Genomic DNA, 25,929 nt, shown 5'->3' on the forward strand with positions numbered 1-25,929 from the left:
TGCAGTATACATTGGCCTGTACACAACATTATTTTTGCCAGTGTAGATTCAGAGAAAAGGAGCAATACTTTGGAGTAAATGCAACTTTTTTTTTCTTTCTTCTTTTTTTTTTTTTTTTGAGCTGGACACACAAGCATTAAAGAAGCTTTTACTCAGTAGGTTCTGCCTGAAGTATGAGTCCACTGACCTACAGATGCACACAGAGAGTATAAGCCTATTTACTGCAACATGTGATTATCATAAGCTAAGTGAAGATCCAAATCTTTAGAAAGTTGATCCAAATCTTACTGAAGTCAGTGGGATATGTTTCCCTGACTTTCACAAGACTGAAACAGACCTTGTACGCTGCTTATTAGCATCATTAATTACTCTGTGATTTACCCTCCACATAATGTAATTGTGGTTGATATATTCTGATGTGTACAGAAATTGAAATACGTGTTGATGATCTTGCACACTGATGACGACTGATTTGCTTATTAAGGAAATAAAAGCTAAAGATAGTGGATCCCTTCAGAGCTAGTACTTGCTATTTCCCCTAACAGATGATAGATTTTTCTAAGAGGAGCAGACCAAGAGAGGAATATAATCAATCTATTTGTTGCTCTCAGCCTAGAACTGGTGAAAAACTTGATTTGTGTGACTATGTAGTAACTACATTGTTTCATATGTCAAGGAAAAAAATAAATAGTCCATTATTTAGATCAACACCAAGTAAATGGCTGTTTTCAGGAGTAAAATGCAGGTCCATCATCTTCTTCTTATCATCTCTATTCAATCTCCTAAACTCTTGCTGAACCTATAACATACACTGCTAGAGAAAATCCTGGACTGCAAGAGAGGCTGAGTCAACGATCAGAGTGACATGCAGTGTAACATCAGCAGAAGTTATTAGTGCCCACATGCAATTTATGAGTGCAATCAAACATGCGGATGACAAGAAGTTGGGGAAGAGCTGCAGTATCCCAGGAAACAATCTGCATTATTAAGAACATAACTCCAGTGAAAGTATGATTAGCATACAAAACTGCAGACAGTTCACTTCAAGATCCTCCTCAATGTCTCTTCTTCAAAACAGGAAGCACATTTAAGCCCATTAGAGACTGAACTCTATTTTGAGGCTTTACAAATGCAGTTCCAAGGAAATGTGTAGAAAATTATTGATAGAGCAGCTTTGCAGGTATGCAAAACTGAAAATGACACTCATACATTAATTTTTCTGCAGTCTTTGGGATGGGTTTGGTAGTCCTAGAAAAGCATCAGATTGGGGTTCTTCCGGCTCGTTTATAGTACACGCTTCTATACATGCGTCTATAGCTTCAAATGGCAAAGACATAACTAGCTCCAAAGGTAGGCTCTTACTGGTATCAATGTTGGTATGCAAGCTGAACTGGTCAGAACCTTTCTTAAATGTGGCATAATGAGTACAGTCTCCTGAGCCTTAGGAAAAGGATACAGAAAGACTTCAAATGGAAACTGCATTTTGACTGTTCAGATTTACCAATCAAATTACTCTTGCAAAGGAAAGAATCTTCTAATATGTAGTCCCAATTCAGCAAAACACCTATATATGTATTTTGCATTTAATGTGAGGGTGAGCCTACAACTATAGCAAAGAACAAGCAGGAGCACCTGAAAATACGCTCATTAGTAACTTCTGCTGCTAAGGACCAACCGTTCTACAAACTTGGCATTAGACAGACACCAAGGCAGAGAGACTACGGTCTAAAGACCCTTTAAATTCAGCATTTTCCTTTAACAAGTCCTTATGTTCCTCTTGATGTCCTCTGGCTAGAAATCTAAGCAATGTTAAATAGCCAGCCTCCACTTTTGAAGATAATTTGCCTTAGGCACCTTTACAAAATGTAGGGAAAATTTTGCTTGTTGACTTGTATTATTTTTATTGATGTGGAAAATGTAAGTGTGATTCCTTATTAAGAAATGCACTCACGGATTTATTGTGACAGAACATTTTTTCATGTTCTAAATCTATTTGCAGTTGTTTTGGCTTAAAACAAAGGACAACCTTTCTAAGAGGTTTGGGGAAATCACACGCTTCAATAGTGACTCCAAAAAGCAAAACTGGCTTTTGATAAGGGATAAAGAAATGATAAGGGGATAAGGAAATATCCCCCTTACTATGAAAAGACTGATTTTGATATTAAAGCCTGCTAAACCAACAATTGTAATGGTTTACAACAAACAGTTTGATGCAGGTATGAAACCAGAGAAAGTAAGTCCCTTTTATATCATTTTCAAAAGGCAAAGATTGCTTCTAGATTTAATATCCTATAGAACTGTATATGGTGAGGGGCTTGAAGGACTGCGTGAGTGTTATTATATGCAGGTTGGATCATTCTGACATTCAGGAGAGGATTTTGGAGCATTTTCAATTGTTCCCACTACTCTAGTACTACAGGTTAGTTTATACTACAGAAAACGCTTCTCCACATTGTTGAGGATTGAAACGTGATTAGCACGTGTGTGCAGACACCAGTACTAAGGGTTTTGTTTGGCAAGTGATGTGTTCTTGACCCAGTTGTGAATGTTATTCAGAGATGCTACAAGTCTCTATTGTACGGTTATAGGTATATTCAGCTACTCCTGAGAGCAGCCGGCAAGGAGGAGCTGTAAGAAGCGCTGGGCAGCAGCCCTGCAGTCTGCCATCGTGAAATTGGACCGAGACAAAGAGAGAGGGATCATGCAGTCACCTAAGAGCAGTACAGCAAACAAGATAAAAATGAGAATCTGTTTCCCTAGATCCTTATGATTTAACTCATGATAGACTGTATTTTTACTCTGTTCTTCAGCAGTTAAAAAAGTAAGTCTGGTCTTAGATCCACATGGAGGAGTGTGACTGCAGTACTCCATTCTCCTTGCACGACACAGAAATGCTTAGAATAGAAAACACAGAACAGAAGAATGAAAAGGAAATGAATAACCACTAATCATGCAGGTGAATTTTCACCATCTTCCTTTAACTGACACAACAGTAATATTCAAAACTTCAGGATTTTTCATTATGGTAATTTCTCTTGTTAATTTGAGTGCAGTGCAGCATACCCTGATGCTTGGGAGTATGTTATGTTGAGGGATGTGCATAGTTCCCCAGCACCTAGTTATATTTTGGGGTACTTAATCACCAGAATCATTTGTATAAGTGCTTTGCAAAATAAGTGCTCCTCAAAATGGCCTTGAGTAAGATAGCAGTGTGTTTAATTCACTACTATTTCTTTTTTGTATTATAACAGATCATTTGGCATTGTGCAATTTCCTCTCGATTATTCTCTGTGATTCCAACAACATATTTTGGTGCATAAAGAGAGTCTAAATGAAAGTACTGAATAGAAGAGTATAAAAGAGGCTTCTCAGAGCATTGATGTTACAAGAAAACAGGTTAAAGTCCTATTAGCTTTCAATGTACTGTCTAATGGACGAGAAAACAAAGCAGAAATGAAAAGGAAGTTCTGCCTCTAGGAAAAAAAAAAGCAATAGCAGTAAAAATCTCTTGCTAAATATTTATATCCAGTCATGGCCAGGTTTGATGCAAATAGTTTTCATGGACCTTCACATTTTAGACTTTTAGAATGGATATATTTTTTAAAAGTGTATACATAAATAAGTGCATTTTGAATATTATCTGTCTCCATATTAGGAAACCCTAAGCAAAATCATTATTCTTATCTTACAACAGATAAATTTAAAGGCTTTTTCTTCCAAGTATCTTTGGTCCTGATTCCTAGCTGGTGTAAATTAGCATTTCTCCATAAAGTTCAAAGCTATTCCTATTTACACCACTGGAGTATCCAACCCTGTTTACCTGTCAAAAACCTAGAACACCTCCAGAATAGTAAGTTCAAGTTCAAATCTCCTTAGTGTATCCAGGAAGAGAAAACATTCATAAATACTGATTACTATTCAAGCTAACATTTTGCTTTGCTACCATATTCCGAATCTATATAAATTGTCTGCTGCATATCCAGCAGATGCAAATGTATTGGTACTTGCATGCGTGACTTGTTTGGAGTGCGGTATAATTATCAAGAAATAGAATCAATTTCTAACAAATCATCTGCCATGTGCAAAGCAGGAGTCCAGTAGTAATTAATGTAATAAAATGTATTAATGTTTCTCTCTATTTCTTTCTTTTACCCGCTTGGTGACACTTGATAAGGTCTGCCTTCTGAATGAGCAAACAGCTCATATATGAATCCTAGGAAACAGCATGAACTGGAGAAGAAATTCATTAATAAACAAATAAAAATCAATTAATCTTAGGCCTAGAATGACATCACACTTTTCAAGCAACTTGATACAATTAGTAAATGTTATGTGAACTGACTTTGAAGTGACTTTGAAGGAACTTAGATATGTCTATGGAATTCTTAGCAAAGACACATTTAATTGTAGGAAAAAGGAAAATAGATTAGTCTTGTTTTAAATGTGCCAAAACAATCTCTGTAATAAAAGGAATCTCTAAACTTGTGCTTATATTTAGATCGGGTTAACATGTGCTTCTCCGTATATATTCAAATACACAGCTCATAATCAAGTTTTCTTCTCAAATTACCACTTTAAATAGAAAAAAAATGAAGTCTGTAAGCTATACTATGATTTGAAACATGATCACCTTCTAAAAATCAAACCAGTGCTTAATGTCTGATGTGTGGCAAGTTGTTAAAGAAAGACATGGCTACTTAGATTTATTAAACACTAATAAATCATTTATCTTCTCAGAGCCTTACTTGAGGATAACAGACCTTCTGTCTCACAGGTGTGAAGACAAAGTTGTTTCAAGCAGCTCGCTCTGGCACTGCTGCTCAGACCGGGCCACGTGCGGGTGCTGCGGGTGAGGACAAGGCTGCGGGCTTCTTCCCTCTCTGCCTTGCCCTGGAAGGAGAAAACACTCAGTGGTTGTTTCCCGACAGCTTTCATGGTCAGCCTTTGCAAAGACTAGGCACAGTTTGCATGGGAAGAGCTGTCATAGATCATTTTTTCAGGACTGAATATGCAGACGAGGACAAGTCAGTCCGATTTTTCATATTCAAACCAAGAGCATAGCTGAAATACAAGACCTGTGCTATCAGTTCACTGGGCAAAGGCTTAGGACTCTAAGCTCTTCTTGCCACTGTGCTGTTTGCAGATTACTCAGGGTTTAGGTCTCTTCTGGCTTGCGGTGAGAGAGTTTGTGTGACACTCTGGCCATCCAATGTCACTCGCGTTGTCATCAGAGTCTGCAGCTGTCTCTATAGCTTTTCCATTCACAACAGCAATGCCAAAGTGTCAGAGTCAAGAAGCTGCCAAGGAAGAAAGTCATTTGCTATGCTACTGAATGTGTAAAGAGAGACCAAAATATTAGCGATATATAAATACAAGGGAATAGCACAGGGATATGGCCAATATCAATGGGCTGGTAGAGGACAAAATGGTGGTTGAATGACAGACCTTCATATGAGGTAGCTTTGCCTTGGTTATTAATTTCATTATTGTCGAGCCAGCCCGAGAGCCCTCTGCTCCTCTCTCTTGCTGTAGCACCCAAAACCCTTCTCTAGAAAAGGTACTCGGTGTGGCGAAGCCATGAGAAACTCCAGCACTTTTCTCCTTGGCTTTTGTTTAAAGGACTTTCTCCTTTTTTTTTTAATTTCTGGATTCAGCATCCAGTATATTGTTCAAGCAGAAGAGGTAAGTATGCCTGTTGCCATCTCCAGATCATCCTGAACCCTGTCTAGACATTAAAACAATCTGTTAGCTGCACTGTGTATTCCACTTGGATACATCCCCTATCTTAAAATACATAGATTATGCTGAATTAAATCCAATTTCATCTAGAAACCAACTGATTATTTTCTTCGTTCCTCATTATCAAGGAGATTCTAAATGATAGCAATAAACAGAAATAGCATCAGCAAGGAGGAAGGCAGTGGTAAGGATCATCATTTCATGCTGAATCATTTACTTGTTAAACAATAAGCCCTGAAATTAACTTTCCCTCCTGACACACATGCATGCACATATGCGTGCAAATAAAATGATTAGAGACTTCATCTTAGGCAAAAATAATGGCCATGTATGGTTCAGCTAATCTTAAAGTCACCCTGGCATTAGAGTCCTGCCTTGTTCCTATTCATATTATTTAGTATTCGACTTAGTCTCGTTGCCAGCTGGTTAAATTCATCTAACCTATAAGCATTTGTTCCACCTAGGTCAGCACAGAACTAGTCCTAACCTCCTTATTTATTGCTGCACAACAATGTATGGCTATTACAAAATCTAAGTATTTCCTGACAGCTCTCTAGGGAAATCTAAAGTTAATAATTTACATTCATGGTACTGTTAATACTTTCTGCCACGCTGAAGACCAGTTGTTAATAATTTGGCGGATTTCCAGGTTCTTGCCTAAAATTAGCTTTGGTTTCACTTTTTGTTTTATTTACAAATATTAACTCTGATCCATGAATTTCTGAGGCAGGAGTGGCAGGTGGACTGCCCAGTCCCCTTCTGAAGGTGTTTCTCCAAGCCCCTGGTTCAAAAGAGCATTTCTCCAACTCTTCAAAACTGAACTCCGCTGATGTTTTCCTCAACTGCACATTCACTTTGGGAAGAAAGTTTGGTGGATTGGTGGGTGTCTCTGCTGCCGGTGTGCAACCATATTGCGTTGGCCACTGGGAACCCCCATGGGTACGCACCCCAAGACCGGTATCCACAAACCCCAGTCTGCATTAGGTCTTTGGTTCACATCTGCTTTTCTCATGGCACACAGCTGCTATTGCTCCTGGGGGCTGGTTATATGCTGCCGAGGTAAAGTTGCAGTCTGATGGGAGGAGGGAGTTCCTCTTTGGTTTGGGATTTGATTTTTACAGCATAGCCACCATGTTATATCCTGCGGTAAGATCCTAGTGGGCACAAGATGCCCATCGTTCTCAACAGCAACTAGGAAGTGCAATGTCAGTAAATCAAACGTTTCTTTTCCAGGGTAGGTTTTTTCAGGCATACAAAAAAAAAAAAAAAGAAAAAAGAAAATGTAGTTCAAAGGACCAAACCTGGTGCTAGTGTCTTGCTGCCTCTGCTACCAGCTGAAAGTATTTCAGGTGAGTTTAGATGTCATTTGCAACCCAAAACGAGTCAGTGTGGACATCTTGTCTCACTGAAGTTCTTCAGGAAAACCTGTTGAAAGCTCTTAGAAACTCCCTGCCCCCATACCGCTGGAGTATTTTTAAGCTTCTCCTTCCTGGGAGAAGGAGAGTGTACCACTTGCCCAAGTCGAGAGAAGATTAGAAGCAATTCATTAGCACATTTTCAACAAAGGAGAAAAAAGGACTTGAATATATTTCACCGAAGTCTAGAAAGTCTTTCCTTTCCCTACAGCTTCAGTGCAGTACCTTGTTGTTCAGCTGACAAAACCTCCTGCTTTTTTTTCCTGAAAGCGAGTCCCAAGGCAACTCGTTGCCCTGTAAGGGAGTCCGAGAAGCAGACGGGGACTTCTGATGCACCACATAATTCCAGTGTCATGTTTAATACCCACTCAATACCCCTCACAGCACGTGTTATGTCCTACTTTCTTTCGTTCCTCGTGCCTTACATGCTTTGCGTGCAAAACACATCATTCCTCCTCTTTCTCATCCAGAAGAGAGGATATTAAAATGAATAGTTTCCTAGTAAACTGGCCATAACAGTACTTTTTTTAACTAGGAGAAGCTGCTAGCCAGGTGTTGCGATGACGAGCAACCGGTGCCCGTGCCGGGTTTGGGAGCCCAGCATTTGAAGCTGGCTGGCTGTAATTGGGAGGAATAACAAACAATGAGCAACAGTGAAATGAGAAAGAGAGAGATCATTTCAGATGTTAGAGCAATAAACCGCAAATGAGATTCTATGCCAGTAAATATATAATACATCAACAAGCCAAGAACAATAAAAAGAGGGTCTCTCTCAATAAATGGCAAATTCCTCCTGCATACTGATCAAATGAGATTTGTGAGCCATTGCAGGGAAATCCCCTCGGTCATTAGCTCGATGAATGGGTGCCAAGTAAAGGCATCAGTTGGGTGTCTCTTGCTGAGAAGTACAGAGGCTTGTGATTAGGCTTCTGAGAAACAGCAGTTTGGGTGGAGTGGAAGGTACCGAGCACGGTGAGCTGAGACTGCATCCGTCCCTCCGCGCACCGTGATTCCCACCGTGGCCACCAGCTGGAGGTATAGATGTGTAAAGAAACGCCGAAGTAAAAGCTTTGTTACTAAGGGCATTATTTTGTTTGAAAGGAGAGCACCATAAAGATATCACAATACCTTTCATATGGATTTTAATAAAAAGATCTGGGATATTAAATATGAAGCAAACAAAAAAGATGAAAACGAAAACAGTGAATAGCGGCCTTTACGGTGGCTCAAATTAAAGCGTTCCTGTGATATAAGGCTCATATTGAAACAACTGCTGCATGAGATCTTGAAAGAGGTGAAGTCTTCAAGATATCATTGTAAAGGTTTATCAGCAGTTCCTTTATTAACATCCTTATTCTTGAAGAAGCCTGCACAGTACCTTTTGATGACATTCTAATTTTGATCCTATTTTACTGAAGAAATGGGAATTTTGCTACTAACTTCTGTTGGGATAGAATACATTTTTTTATCATTATTACACTGATAATATTTTGAAGGCTGTTTTCTAGAGTTCTTAAGCTTTTATTCATAGATATGAAGTAGATATTAAACTTTTCATCTGTGAATAATAATGCATGCTCTTCAGTCTCAGTATCTGGGTACCATCTAGACATTTAGCTTTAGCGTTTGTGAACATGTTAAAAGAAATGTGATAATTAATTTACAGGTTATATTGTCAGGTCTGGCAAATTTAACACTTTCAGATCTCTTCAGATCTCTTCAGAAAATGTATTTCATCATGTATTGAATTGGAAATTGATCCATGCTTCCACTTCAGCCAAACTTTTCATGCCTTTTTGTCAGACCTTTTCTATCTCAATGTTTGTCTAGTAATTACTGTGGACTGTATTGAGCGATTAGTAAAGAATCTTCTCGTCGTTGGAAATTATTTACATGATGAAAACTTCTAAACTTTAATTCACGTGGAAAATATTCTCTTCTGCAGTTCACAGAAATCTCTGAAGACTAGGCTGAAGTTTTCATCTCATCAAAACTTAGAGGACAGATTTCATAAGGATGTTTAAATGTCCATTCCCACATATGAAGAGATTAAATGAGAGCAGCAATATTTTAGCCAAAGAATGTGTAAAGCTCTTGTATTTGGCCCTTCCAGTCCTCTCAGTTACTTGAGAAAGAGCTGGAAAGTCCTACACCAGGAAGACTAAGTGGAATGACTGAGGAGTACTGAAGTCATAATGCAAACCCTTATACGAAGATAGTGCATGGCTGAAGTTGCCATGACATTGTAGCAGATGTCAACATCTTTCTGCCATGTGTTTAAATAAGTATTCTGATTAGCAGGTTCTACCTGAGAATTTGGACTTTAGGCAGTTCTGATAAAGAATACTGCTTTAGCATATACAACATTATTTAAATGTTTAATAACGGTGATTGTTTCTAGTTTTCCTCTACAACTGCTTTGATGGTAGGTGATACTGCTAGCGCTGGTACAGAGGCACGGAAAGTGATGAAACTAAAAGAGTGAGAGGTCTGTCACCTCTGTCCTGATAAGAGGGAAAAAGGCTTAGATGAACTAAGCATTGTGTTGGAACTAAGGTAGCATTAGATCTTGTTCCCGCCATCGTGAGGAAGGTCACGTCCAGAAAGGGCAATGACTGGAGCATGTGTAGGTCAGTCCAAGCTCCCAGCTCTCCTTCCAGTGAAAACCCTCTGTGAAAGGTTGGGGAATACCTGGATCTTGACTCCATCTGGAGTTAGGCTGTGACTAGGTTACACAGCTAGGCCAATGACTCAACATATTCTCAAGTCTAGTAACATATGCAATAAATTTTGCTTTTTCTGTCTTCACACATAGCCCATATTATACAATGGAAGACTTAAACTGCAAACGAAAAGGGAAGTGAAATGGAAAATTGTATATGAGTTTAATTCTTCCAGCACGCCTCCAGGATCTGTGCATCTGCAAATGCAAAGAGATGGCAGGTCAACAGCACATAATCCTTTGGCGAACCACTGTACATACTGCCCACAGAAACTCCTAAGCTTGAATTAGTTTTGCCTTCCCTCAGTTGCTGGCAACATGGCAGTCATTGCTAAATGCTACTATCACTGCTGCAAATCTTTTCTTTAAGGTTATCCATTTTGCCCCAGGAAGCTTTTGTGGCTGACATTTTTCTTTCTATCAAACAACATAAGATAAATTATTACTCTACTTTGCCTCACTCTACTTCTGCCTCACTTCTGTTTAGTTTATGAAAAGAGTTGCAGGCTAGAAATCCACTGTTGAAGGCACCTATGCTTATCCCAGCTACAAATTTAATGTAGAAGAGACATTTTCCTGAAATCAGAAGTGGTAATTTCTGCTAGGAACGGAGAATACAGCACTGAGACACATAGAGCTGAAACCGAAGCACAATCGTAGTAGTGTATGAGACCTTGTGTTTCTTGATATCACATTGCAGGATCTTAAAGATGAGGAGCTTGCTCACTGTAAATGGATGCTGATCCTCGCTGCTGCCTCCAGGAATATCAGTAATGAATACTAATGTTCATGACATTTCTAAACTACTTAAACTGATACAATTGCTTTTTACATTACATAGGGTAAAATGGGGTGACTAAATGACAAAAAACAATAATTCACTGAATATTTTAAGAGACATGCAATGATGTGCCTCACTTAATTAAGTGACAAATATTTTGTACTGGCCTGAATTTGGACAGTCTTACATATAAATGATGTTCTGAGAGATAATCCTCCATGTGATAAAGACTACAGAATAGAAATTACTACAAACGAGTATGTTCCCTTTGTAACTATATGTTGTCTTCAATTGGCTTGAGTCACAACGTGCTTATATACAAAGCCAGGCATGGTAAGTGGACACAGAAAGCATGGAAAAGGTGTTATAAAGAGGAATGCAATTATTGGGATTTTATTTATAATGCATTCAGGGCCCATGGCTCTGGTAACGGGATAAGCAGTTTACTTGGATGCCATTTACCATTCTGGGCAGTGTCAACATGAATTGGTAGCATATTTTAGCTTTATCATTTCCCTGCAAGGAACTTGTTGATGGGACTGGACTGAAGCCAACCCTTGGCACAGCCCGGCACTGTTCTTGAAAAGCTGCAGGTGTGAAGACATACCCTGAAGCACAGTATATCAGCTGTGCAAGGGCACCCTAACATTTCCCGCACAGAATAATATCCTTATTCCACGTGTCCCAGAGTAAGAGACCAATAGACCAGCCAGGTTTTATAATGAATAGAAAAGACTTCACCACTCTTCAAACTAAACCAGCTTCTGTGCCAGTTTTATCCCACTACAGCACGAGATATTTCTGTCTTTATTTATCATACATATCACCGCAAAGAGCAGAGATAGCACCCTAACTTTATATGTCAAAAAACCCCCTCCAAAACAACAGTTGAGATTGAAATTATACCTTTGTTTGTACTACGTGTATATACACACTCACATACATATATGCATATAGACACATAGATACATAAAAAGCTAATAGGTCTGCATCTCCTAAGTTACAAGGAAACACTACCAGCAATGTTGGTACGTGAGCAATGTGAGTATGTGAAGCAAAATTTTATATCGCCCATGAGACAGCCCTTTCAGAATGATTACTGGCATTGCATACTGTGTATAAACCGAGAAAAAGAATATCAGAGTACTAGTAAATAAGCTCCAAACGACATGGTTCATATGAGATAACGGTACCTTTCTAACTGTGCTTTCCTAAGGCTTGGTTAAGCACAAGGGCTGTGATTGTATTACAACAGTTATATTCCTTATGACTTAAGCAGTTTATTGTTGAAAGACATTTTTATGCTGATTTGTCAACAACGCAACACACTGGGGTTTTTAACTTTCAGTCTTTATGTTTGGGTTAAATACAGCAAATTCTCTCATTGCCTTTTTCCTGTTGAGACGTGGTTACTTACAGCTGTGAATGCCCACACAAATGTTCGTGCTATTGCATTAAACCAGTGCATATATTCATAACGTCCTGGTGTAAGCATGTCACTCACTAATACCTTCCCAGGGCATCGCAACAGCAATGCTAGTGGGATGCTGGCTGCTCACAAAGCACACGGGTACGTTCTGCAGCGCATTGATGGGAGAGGAGTGTTTCTGTTTCAGTTTAAGCTCTCTAATTGTTGGTGTCTATGAAAATAAAACCATATGACAAATCAAAATTATTTTTAAGATATGGAAATCCTGTTGTGTCTTGTACTTGAGTGTTAGAAGAAGGTGTGAATCCTCAGAAGGATCCTTCATCATGGGAAGATGAGTAAGTTCATCTGATGCAGGGATGGTGGATCCCATTTGTTCGGTAGGTTCCTCAACCCAAGCATTTTGCCTCGTCCCTAGATGTCTACAGGTCCACCAAAGTGCCGTTATTATTTAGTAAGCCAGCTATGGCCTTCAAATCTGCTTATTTCAATACCAGTGAATCCATCCGGGGAGCTGAGTGAGGCCCCATCATAGCCACCAAAGCAGAGTCCAGCCCATTACTCCTCATATGCCAAGAAGGTGCCTTAATGCGGGGATTTTAAGAAACAAAAGCATCTATAGTGTCACACCATATATGAGTCCCAGTGTCACCTGAAACACAATGAGCTGTTAGGATTTAGGAAAATGTTTTGAAAACACAAGATTTAAACCCTCCCCGAAGGCTTTATGTACTGAATTTGAATTGCAAATAAGCTACAATATTTTCTGTTTCCCTAGGAAAAGTAAGCAATAGCAGTCAGGAGTGAAAAACAAATGAAAATCTAAGTCCTTTTTGTGAAAAAAAGAAAAATAGGAGTGATCAGTATCGGAAACCTTAGTTAAATAACACGGGGTACTTTCCTCCAAAATATGGTTCAATAATTTTAAATAAGCAGTAAGTACTGCAACAGCATAGGTAAATCTTGCTGGAGACCATAAAACTGGTCGCTTCTGCTTCTGCTCTGGTAGTTACAAGTATTTGCTATTCAGTCTGTTATGGATATCTGGAAAATAGTTTGAGTGCAGAAAGTGCCTCAGGGATAAAAAGTTTGAAAAGAAAAATGTAGCTGTATATCATTGGCATTCATGAGAAAATTCACATTAGATGCCTTCAAATCAGGTGCTCAGGAGACAATATAGAGATCAGGAGCAATGGTGTGCCAAGAATGCAAGCCTAGCTGGGACAGACTCAGCTTATTTCCTGGCAGATGAAGAATACTAAAGTATGTAAGGCCAAATTCAAAAGATAATATAGATGTGTGGAAGCTGGTGGGAGGGAAAGCTGAGGCTGCAGAATAAAAAGGCTGTGCATGCACTCCCTGGATTATAGCCTCTTATCTTCACATTTTTATTCCTTTCCTCCTATATGCATTCAACAGATCTCTTTCTATAAGTAGTTACACCAATATACCAGCCCTGGAGTGAAGCTCCTCTGCCAGCACCACTGTGGAATTTAGCCCCAAATCCCTGTTGTTAAACACTGTTTCTTTCACCAGGTCAAAAACTTGCTATTTCTGCAAACATAGCTACATTTTGCCATGGGTAAAAATGTCAAGTTGCCTGAATTTAGCTAAGAGCAAAATCTCATCATTCCCACCACCTGACAACTTTTACCTCAGGAAGATGTCAGTTCGCCACCTGAACCGACTCCGTCTTGCTTTTTCAAAACTAACAGACATTGTGGCAGAAATGTGAAATGTGGCATATTTTTATGAAAACTCAGATGACACCAGAAGTGCATTTTCTCCTTTGTCGCAGACTTGATCTTAAGTGTTTTGTTGCTCAAAAAAATAAGCAGTTGAAGAAAGTACAGGTCTTGAAACCTAAAGCCTAGGCACCAGGTTGAGCCTCAGCTCAATATAGAACAAAATATTGGCACTTACGTTAATGCACTAAATATGTCAGAACATTTTAATTCATAAATGAATCTATAATGTATCTCCTTCTAAATTCCATTGCCAAGTGAAAACAGCAATATAACTGCAACCTTCAGACACGTGACAAAACCCCCTTTCCTTCTATGTGCTAAGTACAATGCCACTAAGTCAATACATCTACTCAAATCCCATGTTTGGACTGAAATTTTCAATATTCCAGATATCCAGAAAGAAATGTTTGATAAAAACAATACTTTTGTGCACTTTCTTTCCAATAATATTACCCAGAGTCTTTGCAATGAGAAGCAGATGCTGCACAGCCCACCCAGGCAGCAGCCTGGCTCTGTGCTGCGGGCAGAGCCGTACCTGAGCAGCGTATTTCCCCCAGACTCATTTCAACCACCTTTTTCCACCACGGTATTTCTATCTATTCACCTCATCTCTACTCCTGCACGTCCCACATGTCACATTTGGGTGTCTCAGGAACAGATATCTTTCCTTTCCCCCAAATAAGAAGAAAAAGTGACAGCTAAAAAATATCTGAGGATTGAGCCCTTTCCTACGGACTTGTTTTCTCTAATGGGAAAACAACAAAAAATGATGCTGACTACTTCTGTAACAAACATATTTGTATAAATTACATACTGTTGACAAATGGGCACACAATCAGTATTTTTAGGGGAAAATGTAATGTTTCCCCCATGATCATATTTAACATACTTTGTTTTCCATCTATCTATCTAGACCGACTGTTCAAACTGTGGCATAACAATTAGAATAAGTGATAGCGGTACATCCAGAAAACAAAGAGTATGATGGCACAATTTATCTTGTTACATTTCTTGATTTAATGCCAGTCTGGGATTTCTAGTCTGAACCAGATTTTTCTTATGCTATAAATATTTCAGTTTTTTCATTTATTCTTGATTTAGTTTGACAGTAAATAATCCCATGGAAGCTGCTGTTGGAAAGACGTTGTAAAAATTATTAAGTGCCTGCTTGCCAGTTAGGTCCTTGTGTTTGTCAGAGTGAAATAAGTAAAACAGTTGGGTTACTTAAAGGAAATGTGTGTGTGTGTGTATATATATATATATTTACAATAATGCCCCATAATTTGTGATCTTAGAAGCAGGAGAATTACAGTTCTGAGGATTGATCAATACCTTATATGAATACAAAGAGGCTTGGGTATATATTTTGGATATTGGCAGCAGCAGGTACTTGCTTCTTGGTTTCAAAAGACTCATGTGTAATCCAACCAGAGGAGAACAGAAAGCAGGGAGTTTTTCAGAAGGATCTGTCCTTGCAAGAAAGGGCAAGTATCTTGGAAAAGGAAGGATCTGGTCAGTTAATTGGCTTTTACTGGTGATTTTTTGTTGTTCAGAATATTCCCCCTGGGAAGCACATGAGTAACTTTGGAGGGTTTAAGTCCTTTTTCTTTTGAGACATAAGTGCCTTTGGCAACTCTCGCACCTTTAAAAGGGATTTCGGGTGATCTCCACAAAATAACTCACACACTGAATGTGTAATAACCAGAAAGAGGATGTGCTTGAGAGATCTTGAGGGAAAGGAGTTGGGTGGGACCAGAGTAGGCAGCGCTGGGAAATGCTCTTTGTCCATGACAAGAAAAAAAACCGCAGAAAAATGCCCAGCACAGGAGGTGAATGCAAATAGAAATGCCAAGAAAACACATGGGAATGTGCAAAATTCATTGCAATAACTTCACCAAAAGAGGATAAACCCTAGACAAATACTGGTTGTCAGCGAAAAGGCAATTGGAGCCTCCTCACCCAGTGGCATTGCTGGACGCACAGGTTGTGATTGTTTAGGGAATCTTCCTGCAGGCAACAGATCCCTCCTGCTAACCTCGAGTTAGAAAACAAGGTAAAAGTGGGCCACAGGAGAAGGCAGGGAGTCAGAGTCACAAGATTAATATAGGAGGAATTAAAATGAAATCTTAGTAAATAATTAAAATTCTAACTTACTTTTTGATCTGAAAGGATACATTCTGTTTAGGAAGGACAAGGGAAAAAAGGTAAGTTGGTTTTTCTTTGTCTTAAATATCAGAGATGTGTACACCAGCTTCAAGACAAATATTGACAAACAAGAGAAAGGGTGTGAAATAAATATGACGCAATTCAATACAGAAAAGTACAAGGTTTCACACTTAAGTAGAAATAATCAATGCCTACCTTCAGTACAGGCAGGCAGTTTAAAAAGGGGTTAGAGTGGAACCTGAACTGAATGCAAGTATTAAAAAAAAAAACAAAACAAAAAACCTCATTTAGGAATGTGTAAATAGCAAATGGCTTTTCATCATTGCTCTGCCTCGGCTGGAGGACTGTGCCCATCGCTGGGCAGCGTGCTTGTAGAAAAATGCCAGCTACACTGAAATAATCCAGAGGAGACAAAAATGAGAAGAGATGATACAACAATGACTTAGGAAAAACAAAAAAGGCATCCTCTAATAAAAAACATAGTAATATTCTTCAAACATGCAAAAGGTATAGAGAGAAATGTCCCTGTCCATTGATAGTAGACAAATAAAGGCATTTATAGCCAATGTTAGGAGTAACTTTTAAACTAACAACATTGTCAAGGTTTCCTGAGGAAGTTACGGAATGACTTAAATTGCCATAGGTCTTTGAAGCATGATAGGCAAATATTTATTGAGGATATTTTAGGTGCAGTTACTGTTGCTTGGGGCAGGACTGATATATAAAGGTACCATCCAGCTCCTTCTTCTGTTTTTACTTTGACAGAATTATCCAAACTTCAATTTCCTTTTTTTAAATAGCTCAAGCCATTTATACTTTTAAATGACGCAGAAGTGCTTTGGTAGAGCTCAGATGTGTCTGAAGTAGGACCTCACAAAAGATTAAAAGAAACTCTGCTTTTTCCATCCTTTTTTTCAAAACTTAGAAGCTTGCCAAGGTTTGATCATTCCCCACCTGAAATGGCAACTAGCAGTGGTGCACCAGGTTTATATGTGTTTCCCCTGAGACCACCTACAATTTTTAGGTGAAGTTTATAAAAAGTTATGAACAGAATTAGGTCCCTCATAGAAGTGAGATGACTTCCACAAGAGTTGAATTTCTTACTTTTCTTAAAAACACCTCTTCACTCATATCAGCAATAAGTTTCAGGGCAACCCTGTATGATATCTTTTCACACTGGTGTGAAAAATGAGACAAGTGAGAAGAGAATATGGATCCGTAAGTGTGGATCATGAAAGTAATTTCTCGGTGGAAAATTTTTAGCACTTGAAAGGTTTAGAATGATTTTATGATTTTGTAAACCTATTTTATTAAGTGTTTTCTGGTTTCAGATGCTCTATGAACTGATTCCCAACAGTAAATTACTAGTTTGTCCTTTGGGAGTATAGGCCAAACAGATACTTTTTTCCTTGTTTAATTCATCATATGTTGACTGAAATGTCAAAGGAAATTAAAGCAAATTGTTATGTAAATCCTTACGGGTGAATGTTTCATTTCTGGAGAATAAACCTTAACCCAAAAAAGTTTGGGGGTTTGGGTGTTTTTTTTTATACGTAGCGTATGTATGACATTGTATTGTCCTCTCCTCCCATATGAGATCTACCATTTTGCATCAGTAACAGCTCGTGTTGCAATACATTCACCAAAGGATCCTTTCTGGGATCAGAAGGCAGACCACTATAGGGCGAGAAACATCATAAAGTGTGATGAACATTTAGGAGTCAAGAAGACTCCTGGGTTTGTTCTAAGCGAGCACCGTTTGGCAAATGGACCACAGGCAGATTTTGTTTTCTTACTTGGAGAAATTCACTCCTGTGCAAGTGATCTCTACGCTACATGGAGTGGATGGATGGGTCTCAAACATTATGTATGCTTTTCATTGATCTCGTTTCCAGCTTTGTGTCATTTGGGAATTATTTTTGTGCTGGGATGATCCTATCTAGACTGTTTATTGCATTTTTAGTGTCTGAGTCTTCAAATAGTGCAGCAGAACATGATTTTACACAGGGAAAATTGAGGTATTTATTTCGAATCTGTACTTTAATTACCCAATATCTCTTCCTGTTTTTACAGAATATCAAGGTAGTCACAGGAAGACACACTTTACTTTCCACTGATTGGATGGGAGGAATTTTTGACCTTGGAAAGTGGAGATGGTGTTGCTATGGAAACTAATAAGTCTGCTGCCATTCATGAGCTGCAGCACAGGTAAAATGTTCCACTATTAGTGTTTGTGATTGATAAATCTGTATCAGTATCATAATTCTTCTAGAAAGGAGAAGCAATTGCCAAAACTAACTACTTATTCGCATGAACAAGTGACTAAGGAGCTTTTCATTAGGACATGCTTTAATTTTAAGCAACACAAGGTGCTGCCTTTGAACCAGGAAAACACCTTTCAAGATCATAAGAAAGCTGTACTCCAGGTAATAGCTTTTAAAAATATTCTAAACTGTAACACTGAGAAAAAAGTACAATTGTTACTTGGCTAACAACATGCACATGAAAGACATTTCTTAGCTGCAGCATAACTCACCCCCAAGCCAGCAATGGAGCTCAATTAAAAACCAGAACAGTTTAGTGAGGTGTATGGGGGTGTTGCATGGATGGTTTTGATTCCACACTTAGTATCACACCCTTCACATGCCTCCATACTAGTAAAGTGTCTTTAAACCACATTTAACTTAAAGGCAAATAAAAGCATTCATTTATGAATAGGTAAGAATCATTAAGACTGCCAAACATAAACACCAAAAATGAAAGAAAATCTTGCTTAATGCCCAAAGCAAATGCAAATGTTCCTTCTTTGCCTCCAGTTGGCATGATGATAGACCCTCACCCGACCCTCACGATGCTGGGTATCCTAGCAGTCCTCAGCTTGTATTCAGAGGACAAAGCGTGGTTGGAGGAAGCAGGACTGCTTTCTTCCATTCTCCTTCTTGAATATCCCTTGTGCTTAATTAAAATATCAACAGGTCGCTAACGTATTGTAAGATAAAATGTTCTTTTCTGCCTGGCTGGGCATTGTTCACAGTGAGGGTTTGGTATTCTGAGTTCATTCCTTTTTTGAACCTTTCTTCTAATTGAAAGCATATAACTTGACAATCCTGCTTCATAAAACCATACAAATGGGATTAACTCATGTGACTCATTATAGACTCGTCTAAAAACAGACACAAAATGGTAACTGAACTCTTTGAGGTTATAATGAATTTGGGGATGAACTGACCCTTCACACTTGTCTGTGATAGAAACCATGACAACTGCCTTTTGTCTACAATTAATGTATTGAACTCTAAATAGCTGAGATGTTACTCATGTACTTACGAGGAAATTGTATTAAAGTAACCTCAAATGATACTTAAATTAATTATGTAGTGCATGAATCAGCAGCTGTTTGAAATGAGGAAAGAGAAGCAGAGTGCAGACTTCAGTAGTATTTTAAAATGTGATTTAAATTAAGCTAGATAATATTTTATCTAACAGATTACAGGTAAAAATGTAAATCTCAGGATCAGACTTTCTGTTAAATCAATGCTACGTGCCTATTTCAGTAACAAACAGCCAACAAGTTAAGGACTTCATATTAAAATATTTGTAGAGATTTCAAGCAAGCAATCACTTGTTTAGGCCCAGATATGCTGAACTAAACACAACAACAACCTGTTTAGGACCCCAGTCTTCCCTTTAATTGCCCACTGCACTGACACGGCATCTATCAGCCCTCTTGGCTACTTCTCATAGATCATTTCCTTCTTTACTAGTCTAAGTAAAGGACTTGTACCAATCTTTTAGAGTACAGGATTCCTCTATAATTTCTTGATTGCTCTTAGCAGTTGTGAAATAGATGGTGATCCTGGAATATGAATCATTGGAGGAACTTGGTGATGGACAAGATATTTTTATACCCTTGTTTTGTATTTCCAAATATAGCCTTTTCCTTCACTTTCCACAAAGCTTTCATTTTTCAAACTTTTTGTCATCTTCATCTTTCTTGCTGGAGGATCATCTTTTAATGAGACCAGTATCCTGGGCCAACTGAGTTAAAAGATACTAGGAGTTCACTTTTACGTTAACAGGTTCAGTTTTTTGAAGACTTAACAAAAGATAAAAATTTAAATGTTCCATATTCCCAGGCACCGAGAGCAGATCACAACGGCACCTTTGTCCTGATCCTACAGTCAATTAAAGGAATAGCAAAAGCCCCCACTGACTTCACTGGGATAAGTTAATTTATACTTGGTATAAATTAACTCTGTTGATTTTGGTGGAGCTATTAATGATTTTCAGTACATGGCATCCTGAAATATGCTTGATGGTAATAGTCAAACCTGCAGTTATGGGCAAAACTTCTTTGATTTATTATATGGATGGTTGGCATCAATTTAGGAGTAATACAACTCAGTGGGAAAATTAGGAACAAGTCACGATGCTGAGCAGAGCAGTCTTGTGGGCGGGGGTTTGAAAGGAAATTCAGGTGGTTCGATGACATTGGTCAGTCATTTCTTGCTTGTTTCTACCTCAGTTCTACAGGCATGTAGAATGAAAATTATATTGACCTATAAATGAAGTTTAAATCTAAGGATTAAATATGCTGTACAGCGAGCTAAATATTATTACCACCCCCACACCCCCCAAAAGGTAATTCAATTACTCAAAAATGAAACTACTCTATATGGAAAGATCATGGAAAGAGTAATATTCCCTCCAACTCTTATTTTCCAGCAGAGCTTTTTTATATAACTCAACAAGGGTCTTTGGGGTTTTCTTTCAAGTGCCTTAGGGGATAAAATAAAATAAAGTAATGTATGCACGCACAGTGACACAGTGAGGGAAGAGATTAGACTTTTTTTTATAACCCATTGCTATTTAAATGAGATAATCTGATCTAAGCAGAGCACCAGAGGCAAGAAAGGTGTTGAAGATAAACTCAGAGATCATTACTTTAAATTCTGTGTACTTGTTATAAGGATGCATGATAACCATCTCCTTACACTATTGTTGAAATTTAAACATTGCTTGATATCAATATGCTAAGAAAGAGCACTCACTTTCTGGATTAAAGATCTAGACAGAATTTTGAGAAGCTGATATGAACAGTCAAGTGTCCAAAGTGCTCAGGAAATAAAATAATTGTTTCTTCACACCAAAACTGTCTCAAGTTTTCCTCCTATGGCTGCTCCTAGCTCATGCTCCTTCCTCTGGAGCTGTTGTGCAAGGCTGGCTGCCAGCAATATCATATTGAGAGAGGAAGCTGTCTTCAGCATCCATCAGATGGACCTTAGGCGGCTATTTGGAAATGGGTGCCAGGCCTGGCTCTGCAGCAGGTTGCCCATGCAACAACAGGCGCCACATCTATCTGTCTCTCTCGTCCCTCCATTCTCTCCTCTGTCAATAAGGATTTATGGATTCTGTCCAATGCTGCAATGCGAAGAATAATTTGATCATGAATACGTTGCAAAAGCCGTTCTCCCACCTTTTTCTACTATCCAGTTTAGGACTACAGGATAAATACAAGTTGCAGATCTTAGGCGAGAAGAGAAACAGGCGCAGCTTGATTTTTGCAATGGCTGACCTAAGTATATGATACTGGGGGAACAAACAAGGCTGTTCGTAGCTCCCTACACAGCACGTTATGTACAGTCCTACTCTGGCACCAGTTTCACTGAAAATATCTGAGCTTCCCTGCTTCCTTCTTCCAATTCTCTGGGGCTCTTTACTCTTCAGGAAGAGGGGGAGAGTTATCTTCTCGTTATTGCTGCAGTTTCTGTCTTCCTCCTGGACAGTTTATCCAAATTTTCTGTGTCCCTCCCATTCCGAAGGGCTGTCATGACCCCTCCTTTATCTGATTCCTGGTGGCTTCTGCCCTTCAAATAAATACCTGCAGCCTTCCATACAGAGATGGCCTTTGCAACTGTCCTTTGCTCTGCTGATGGTCTTGACCCCATCACGGAAGCAAATGGGTTTTTCAGGGTTAAAGATGAGGAAAAAGGAAAATGTCAGTAAAAGCTATCAGGCTTTTAAAATTAGCTACAGACAATATAAATATTTAAAGCCAAACCAGCTAGTCTGAACCTTTGTTTTGGAAATGAGGCAGTAACTGTATTTTTACACAGTCCTTTGGCTTATTGGCTTAAATTCAATTGAAGATGCAACTGCAACCTCCCGGGCTGTATTTTGGGCCGTCATTTTGAAACTGCTAAATTAGAGAGAGAAATTTCATGATGTAAAGTGTCCTGATACTCCTTTGGGTCACAGCATGATGAATATTGAATACATCACATCCCACACTCTGCCTGCAGTCTCTTGCAGATTTATTGTTAGCATAACAGCACCTTTAGGAATGGAACAGCAGACCATATATTTTAAGACAAGTGACATCTTTGCTATTTCTAACAGCGAACTGTGGAGATGAACTAGTCCAGCCTGGAAATGTTAAGGCTTCTTTGAACAACCAGAGGCATTTGGAGACCCACTGATGAGTCAGAGAATGATAATAATTAGGTCTGCCTTGGATAACATGGAAGTTTTCACGACTTTGGGAAACAGTGACCCTGAAAGCCGTATTTCTGTAAATGACTTCCAAGCATCTGGCAGGAGAGGATGACTGGTAATGCAATGACCTTCTCGGGAGAGTGAAAAGTGACATTTAAAGAAAAACCTTTCTTTCCATTTTATGGGGTGCCACGTGGTTCAGCTCGTTTCCCAACATCAGCAAACGACAAACATACTCTGGTACAACAAAGCCAGCAAAAGAGAGAGCCTAATGCCCTGAAGATGCAGTGCTGGGGTGGCTGAAAGAGTGGTGGTTAGAGCCACAGAGAGGCTGGGCTATGAAATTTTTAGTTACTTTGGTCTGATGTTAACAGGTTTTACCTGATTTCTGTTCTTAGAAAGACTTCCTGAAGATTTTGCTAATTGCATCACAGCTTCATTCTCCTTCATACCCAACTGGGGTGCTCCAGGGGATCCTGCTTTGACTGCTGAAGGAAGACACAATCTCAGGGAGGTGTTTTTCTAATGGAGCAATCTCCTTCTCCACCATCTGGAGGCCCTGGCACAGGCTAATGGGAGCAGAGAGAGATGGGAGAGAAGGTCTCTCAGGTGTGACCTTCACTCTCCTCTTCCTCTGGTACCTTATTTGTTTTCCCCTTACATGTAATGGATCAATTGTCCAGGTCTGACATGGGCCAGTGACATCCCAGCTAAAAGCTAGTACTCCAGGAACTGCCACACATACGCTCAGACACAAAACCAGGACCTGATACTTTTTGTTTTAGCAGGAAAAATACTATTATCAAAAAAGACATGAAAACATGGGCAAGATAGAGGAAAAACATCACAAGTAGGAAGGGAAAATAAGGTATTTTTCTAATCCACCACCTAGTTTTGCAGACATCGCTTTTGGAAAATATTATCCCAAATATTGCCTTAGACTGGAGAGTGTGCTGCTCTGCCCCTGTTCATTTCTGGAAGGGCTTACACAGCTCTGGTCCCTCTGTATTTAATTTTAAGAAGGAGAACGAGCAATTTCACTACTTCCATTTCCTGTCTCTTATCAGAACCACAAACTGTTTCTAACTCAAGGGCAAAACCCAGACAAAATAAGCCAGTATGCGAGAAACGTGAATCTCTGTCCTCGGTGCAAGGCAACATAAAGGACGAGTCCTCTTGTGACGGAGAGGACCGGTGCTCAGGAAGCCTGTGAGCAATTTCTGGCTCTACCACTTGCCAGTCACTTGAACTGGAGGATGTTACAAAGCACCATGGAGTTTAAGTTAACTGTTTCCTTCAATACTCAATTCAAAGAGGGAGATATTCACACAATTTGTGGCTTCAGCTGCTACGATCATGAAGCACATGAAGAAAGAAATGACAATGCAGCAATGATAATAACTTCAATAAAGAAGTGACAACCTACATTAGTAGCAATTAGCCGGTGTGACCGTGAGGACTCGGCACTGGTGTTTTTATGCCTCCGCAAATTGCAATGGCAGCCTTATCACTTGCTTTGAAAAGGGAAGAATTAGGGCAAAGCTCTGCATTTCTGAAAGCCTCAACTATTATATTTAGTGAATGTAAGGGGTTTTGCAGCTTTTCACTAAACAGACATAAACCCCCTTCCTAAGCAGTCTTTATTCTGAGCGGGCAAGAGAGTGTATCGCTGTCAGGTTTCCCAAGTATACCATACTACATCGCACTGGCCTGCTGGATAATCACGGGAATGATAATCATTTAATATTGTATAACATGGGCTTGAGTCACATTATAGAAGACCCATCCTTATTACACTTAATTTCCAGGAAAAGTGCCTTTTTTTGAATTCCCTCAAGTGCACAGACATATGGTGAAAAAGAGGTTAGAGCTCAGATGCTTCTTTGAGGGTGCACTTTCAAATTTTAGGTTGCATTGATTTAGCTGTCAGAAAGATGTTATTTACAGTTCCTGAAATGGAGCATACTAGAATTCATGGAAGTCATTACTAGATTTTTATGTTTTCTATATGGCTCTAGTGTATAAGTCTTTTCTATAGTCTGAAAGGCCTAACCCATTTTTATAGTGGTTTAAATAATTACTACTTCCTCATCTCTTCAATTAGTTACTTTACATTTAAAAAAAGGATTTTTTCTATAATGTGAATTTTACATGGTTTCTCTCTGTTTCATATCAAGTAATTTCATCTCTCTGTATGAAAGGCTTATTAACTGTAAAATAACATCCCTGTACTTTAGAAGTAATTCAGAGTTTTTTCATTTTTTGTTTGCAACAGCTTCAGAGAAAATTCAATTGCACTTTATTATCACTGCCAAGAAGCTGAAATTAGCAGGTGATTAAGCACTTAAAATATTTTGAGCCTTTTCTATTGCCAGTAATAGAAAATCTAAGTATAAAAAAATTAAACTTAAGACTACACAATAATATATCACTGAAATAGTTTACTGAAGCACACTATTGTTTTTAAGTAAAAAGTAAGTGAACACAATTCTTCCAGTTAATATAAATATTTGGTGGGGAGCCTGCTGGCATAACTCCAGATCAGTTACATGTGAGCACAAAACAAGCCGAAACTGGTCATCTGCTGTAGCCTCCCACATTGCACAGGACTTTTCCCTGACCCTAGTGTCCTTCATTGATTTTGTTCACACCTAGAGACCTTCAGAAAGAAGCCCACAGCCTATGTTTGATCTCTCACTTCTATAACAAGCTAACCTTTAAGCTAACTTTTAAGACATCGTTGTGCAGAGGGAGGTCACTAGTAGAGCAGGGTACTTTGTTTATGGGTGTTAAACTAAAACCAGAGGGGCTGGATTTTGAGATCCTCCATTTCAGAGTTGCGGCTGCTGCATCTTGATCTGACATACTGTTATGGTGATCAAATAGTTACCAACGGGGATTCCCTTGAGGTTTAATAGTCAAATCCATTCTCTTTTTTATCTTCACAAGCAATGCCTCAATTAAAGCACTGGCACATGAAACCTGAGATTTTATTATGGTGAGAATGATAGACATGTCCTACACGAAATGAAGAGAAACCCAGCTGTAGTCTGTAACTTTCCACTAGCAGAAAAGTGATGTAAGTGGTTAGTAAGAATGAGAAGGATTTAATTTGTTTTCAGAAAATGGACATTGGAAATGCAAAAAATGATTAAATCTGCTTTACTTAGAAATGGGAACCTGGATAAAATTTCCATGAAGTTTAATATTCCCATCCAGCAGATCTGCACACACTGACATGGGTGAAGACCTTGCCCACTAACTTTTAAGAGCTGAAACAGTATCTGCTACTTCCACGTAATCACAGACTGATCATCCCTTCCATTGTTTGCAGAAGCTTGAAAATAAAACGTCTCTAGTTATCGATTTGCTACTTCTTTTTCATTTAGCGACTATTGATCGCTGTTTATGTGTGTGTGTTTCTTGTTGAGCAG

The 25,929-nt window shown here is 38.9% G+C and overlaps 1 protein-coding gene across 5 annotated transcripts in view; it reads left to right on the forward strand.

Annotated features, from left to right (window-relative positions):
* Positions 1 to 25,929, forward strand: part of LOC126049833 (contactin-6-like) — a 150,819-nt gene that overhangs the window by 12,989 nt on the left and 111,901 nt on the right. For all 5 annotated transcript variants that reach the window (XM_049826878.1, XM_049826877.1, XM_049826879.1 and 2 more), the window contains one exon: positions 18,074 to 18,208. In XM_049826878.1, the coding sequence (XP_049682835.1) occupies positions 18,154 to 18,208 (55 nt within the window). In that variant the 5' untranslated portion in view covers positions 18,074 to 18,153. The remainder of the gene's footprint in view (positions 1 to 18,073; positions 18,209 to 25,929) is intronic.

This window comes from Accipiter gentilis, chromosome 23 (genome assembly GCF_929443795.1).
Source record: "Accipiter gentilis chromosome 23, bAccGen1.1, whole genome shotgun sequence".
In the NCBI taxonomy this organism is placed as follows: Eukaryota; Metazoa; Chordata; class Aves; order Accipitriformes; family Accipitridae; genus Astur; species Astur gentilis.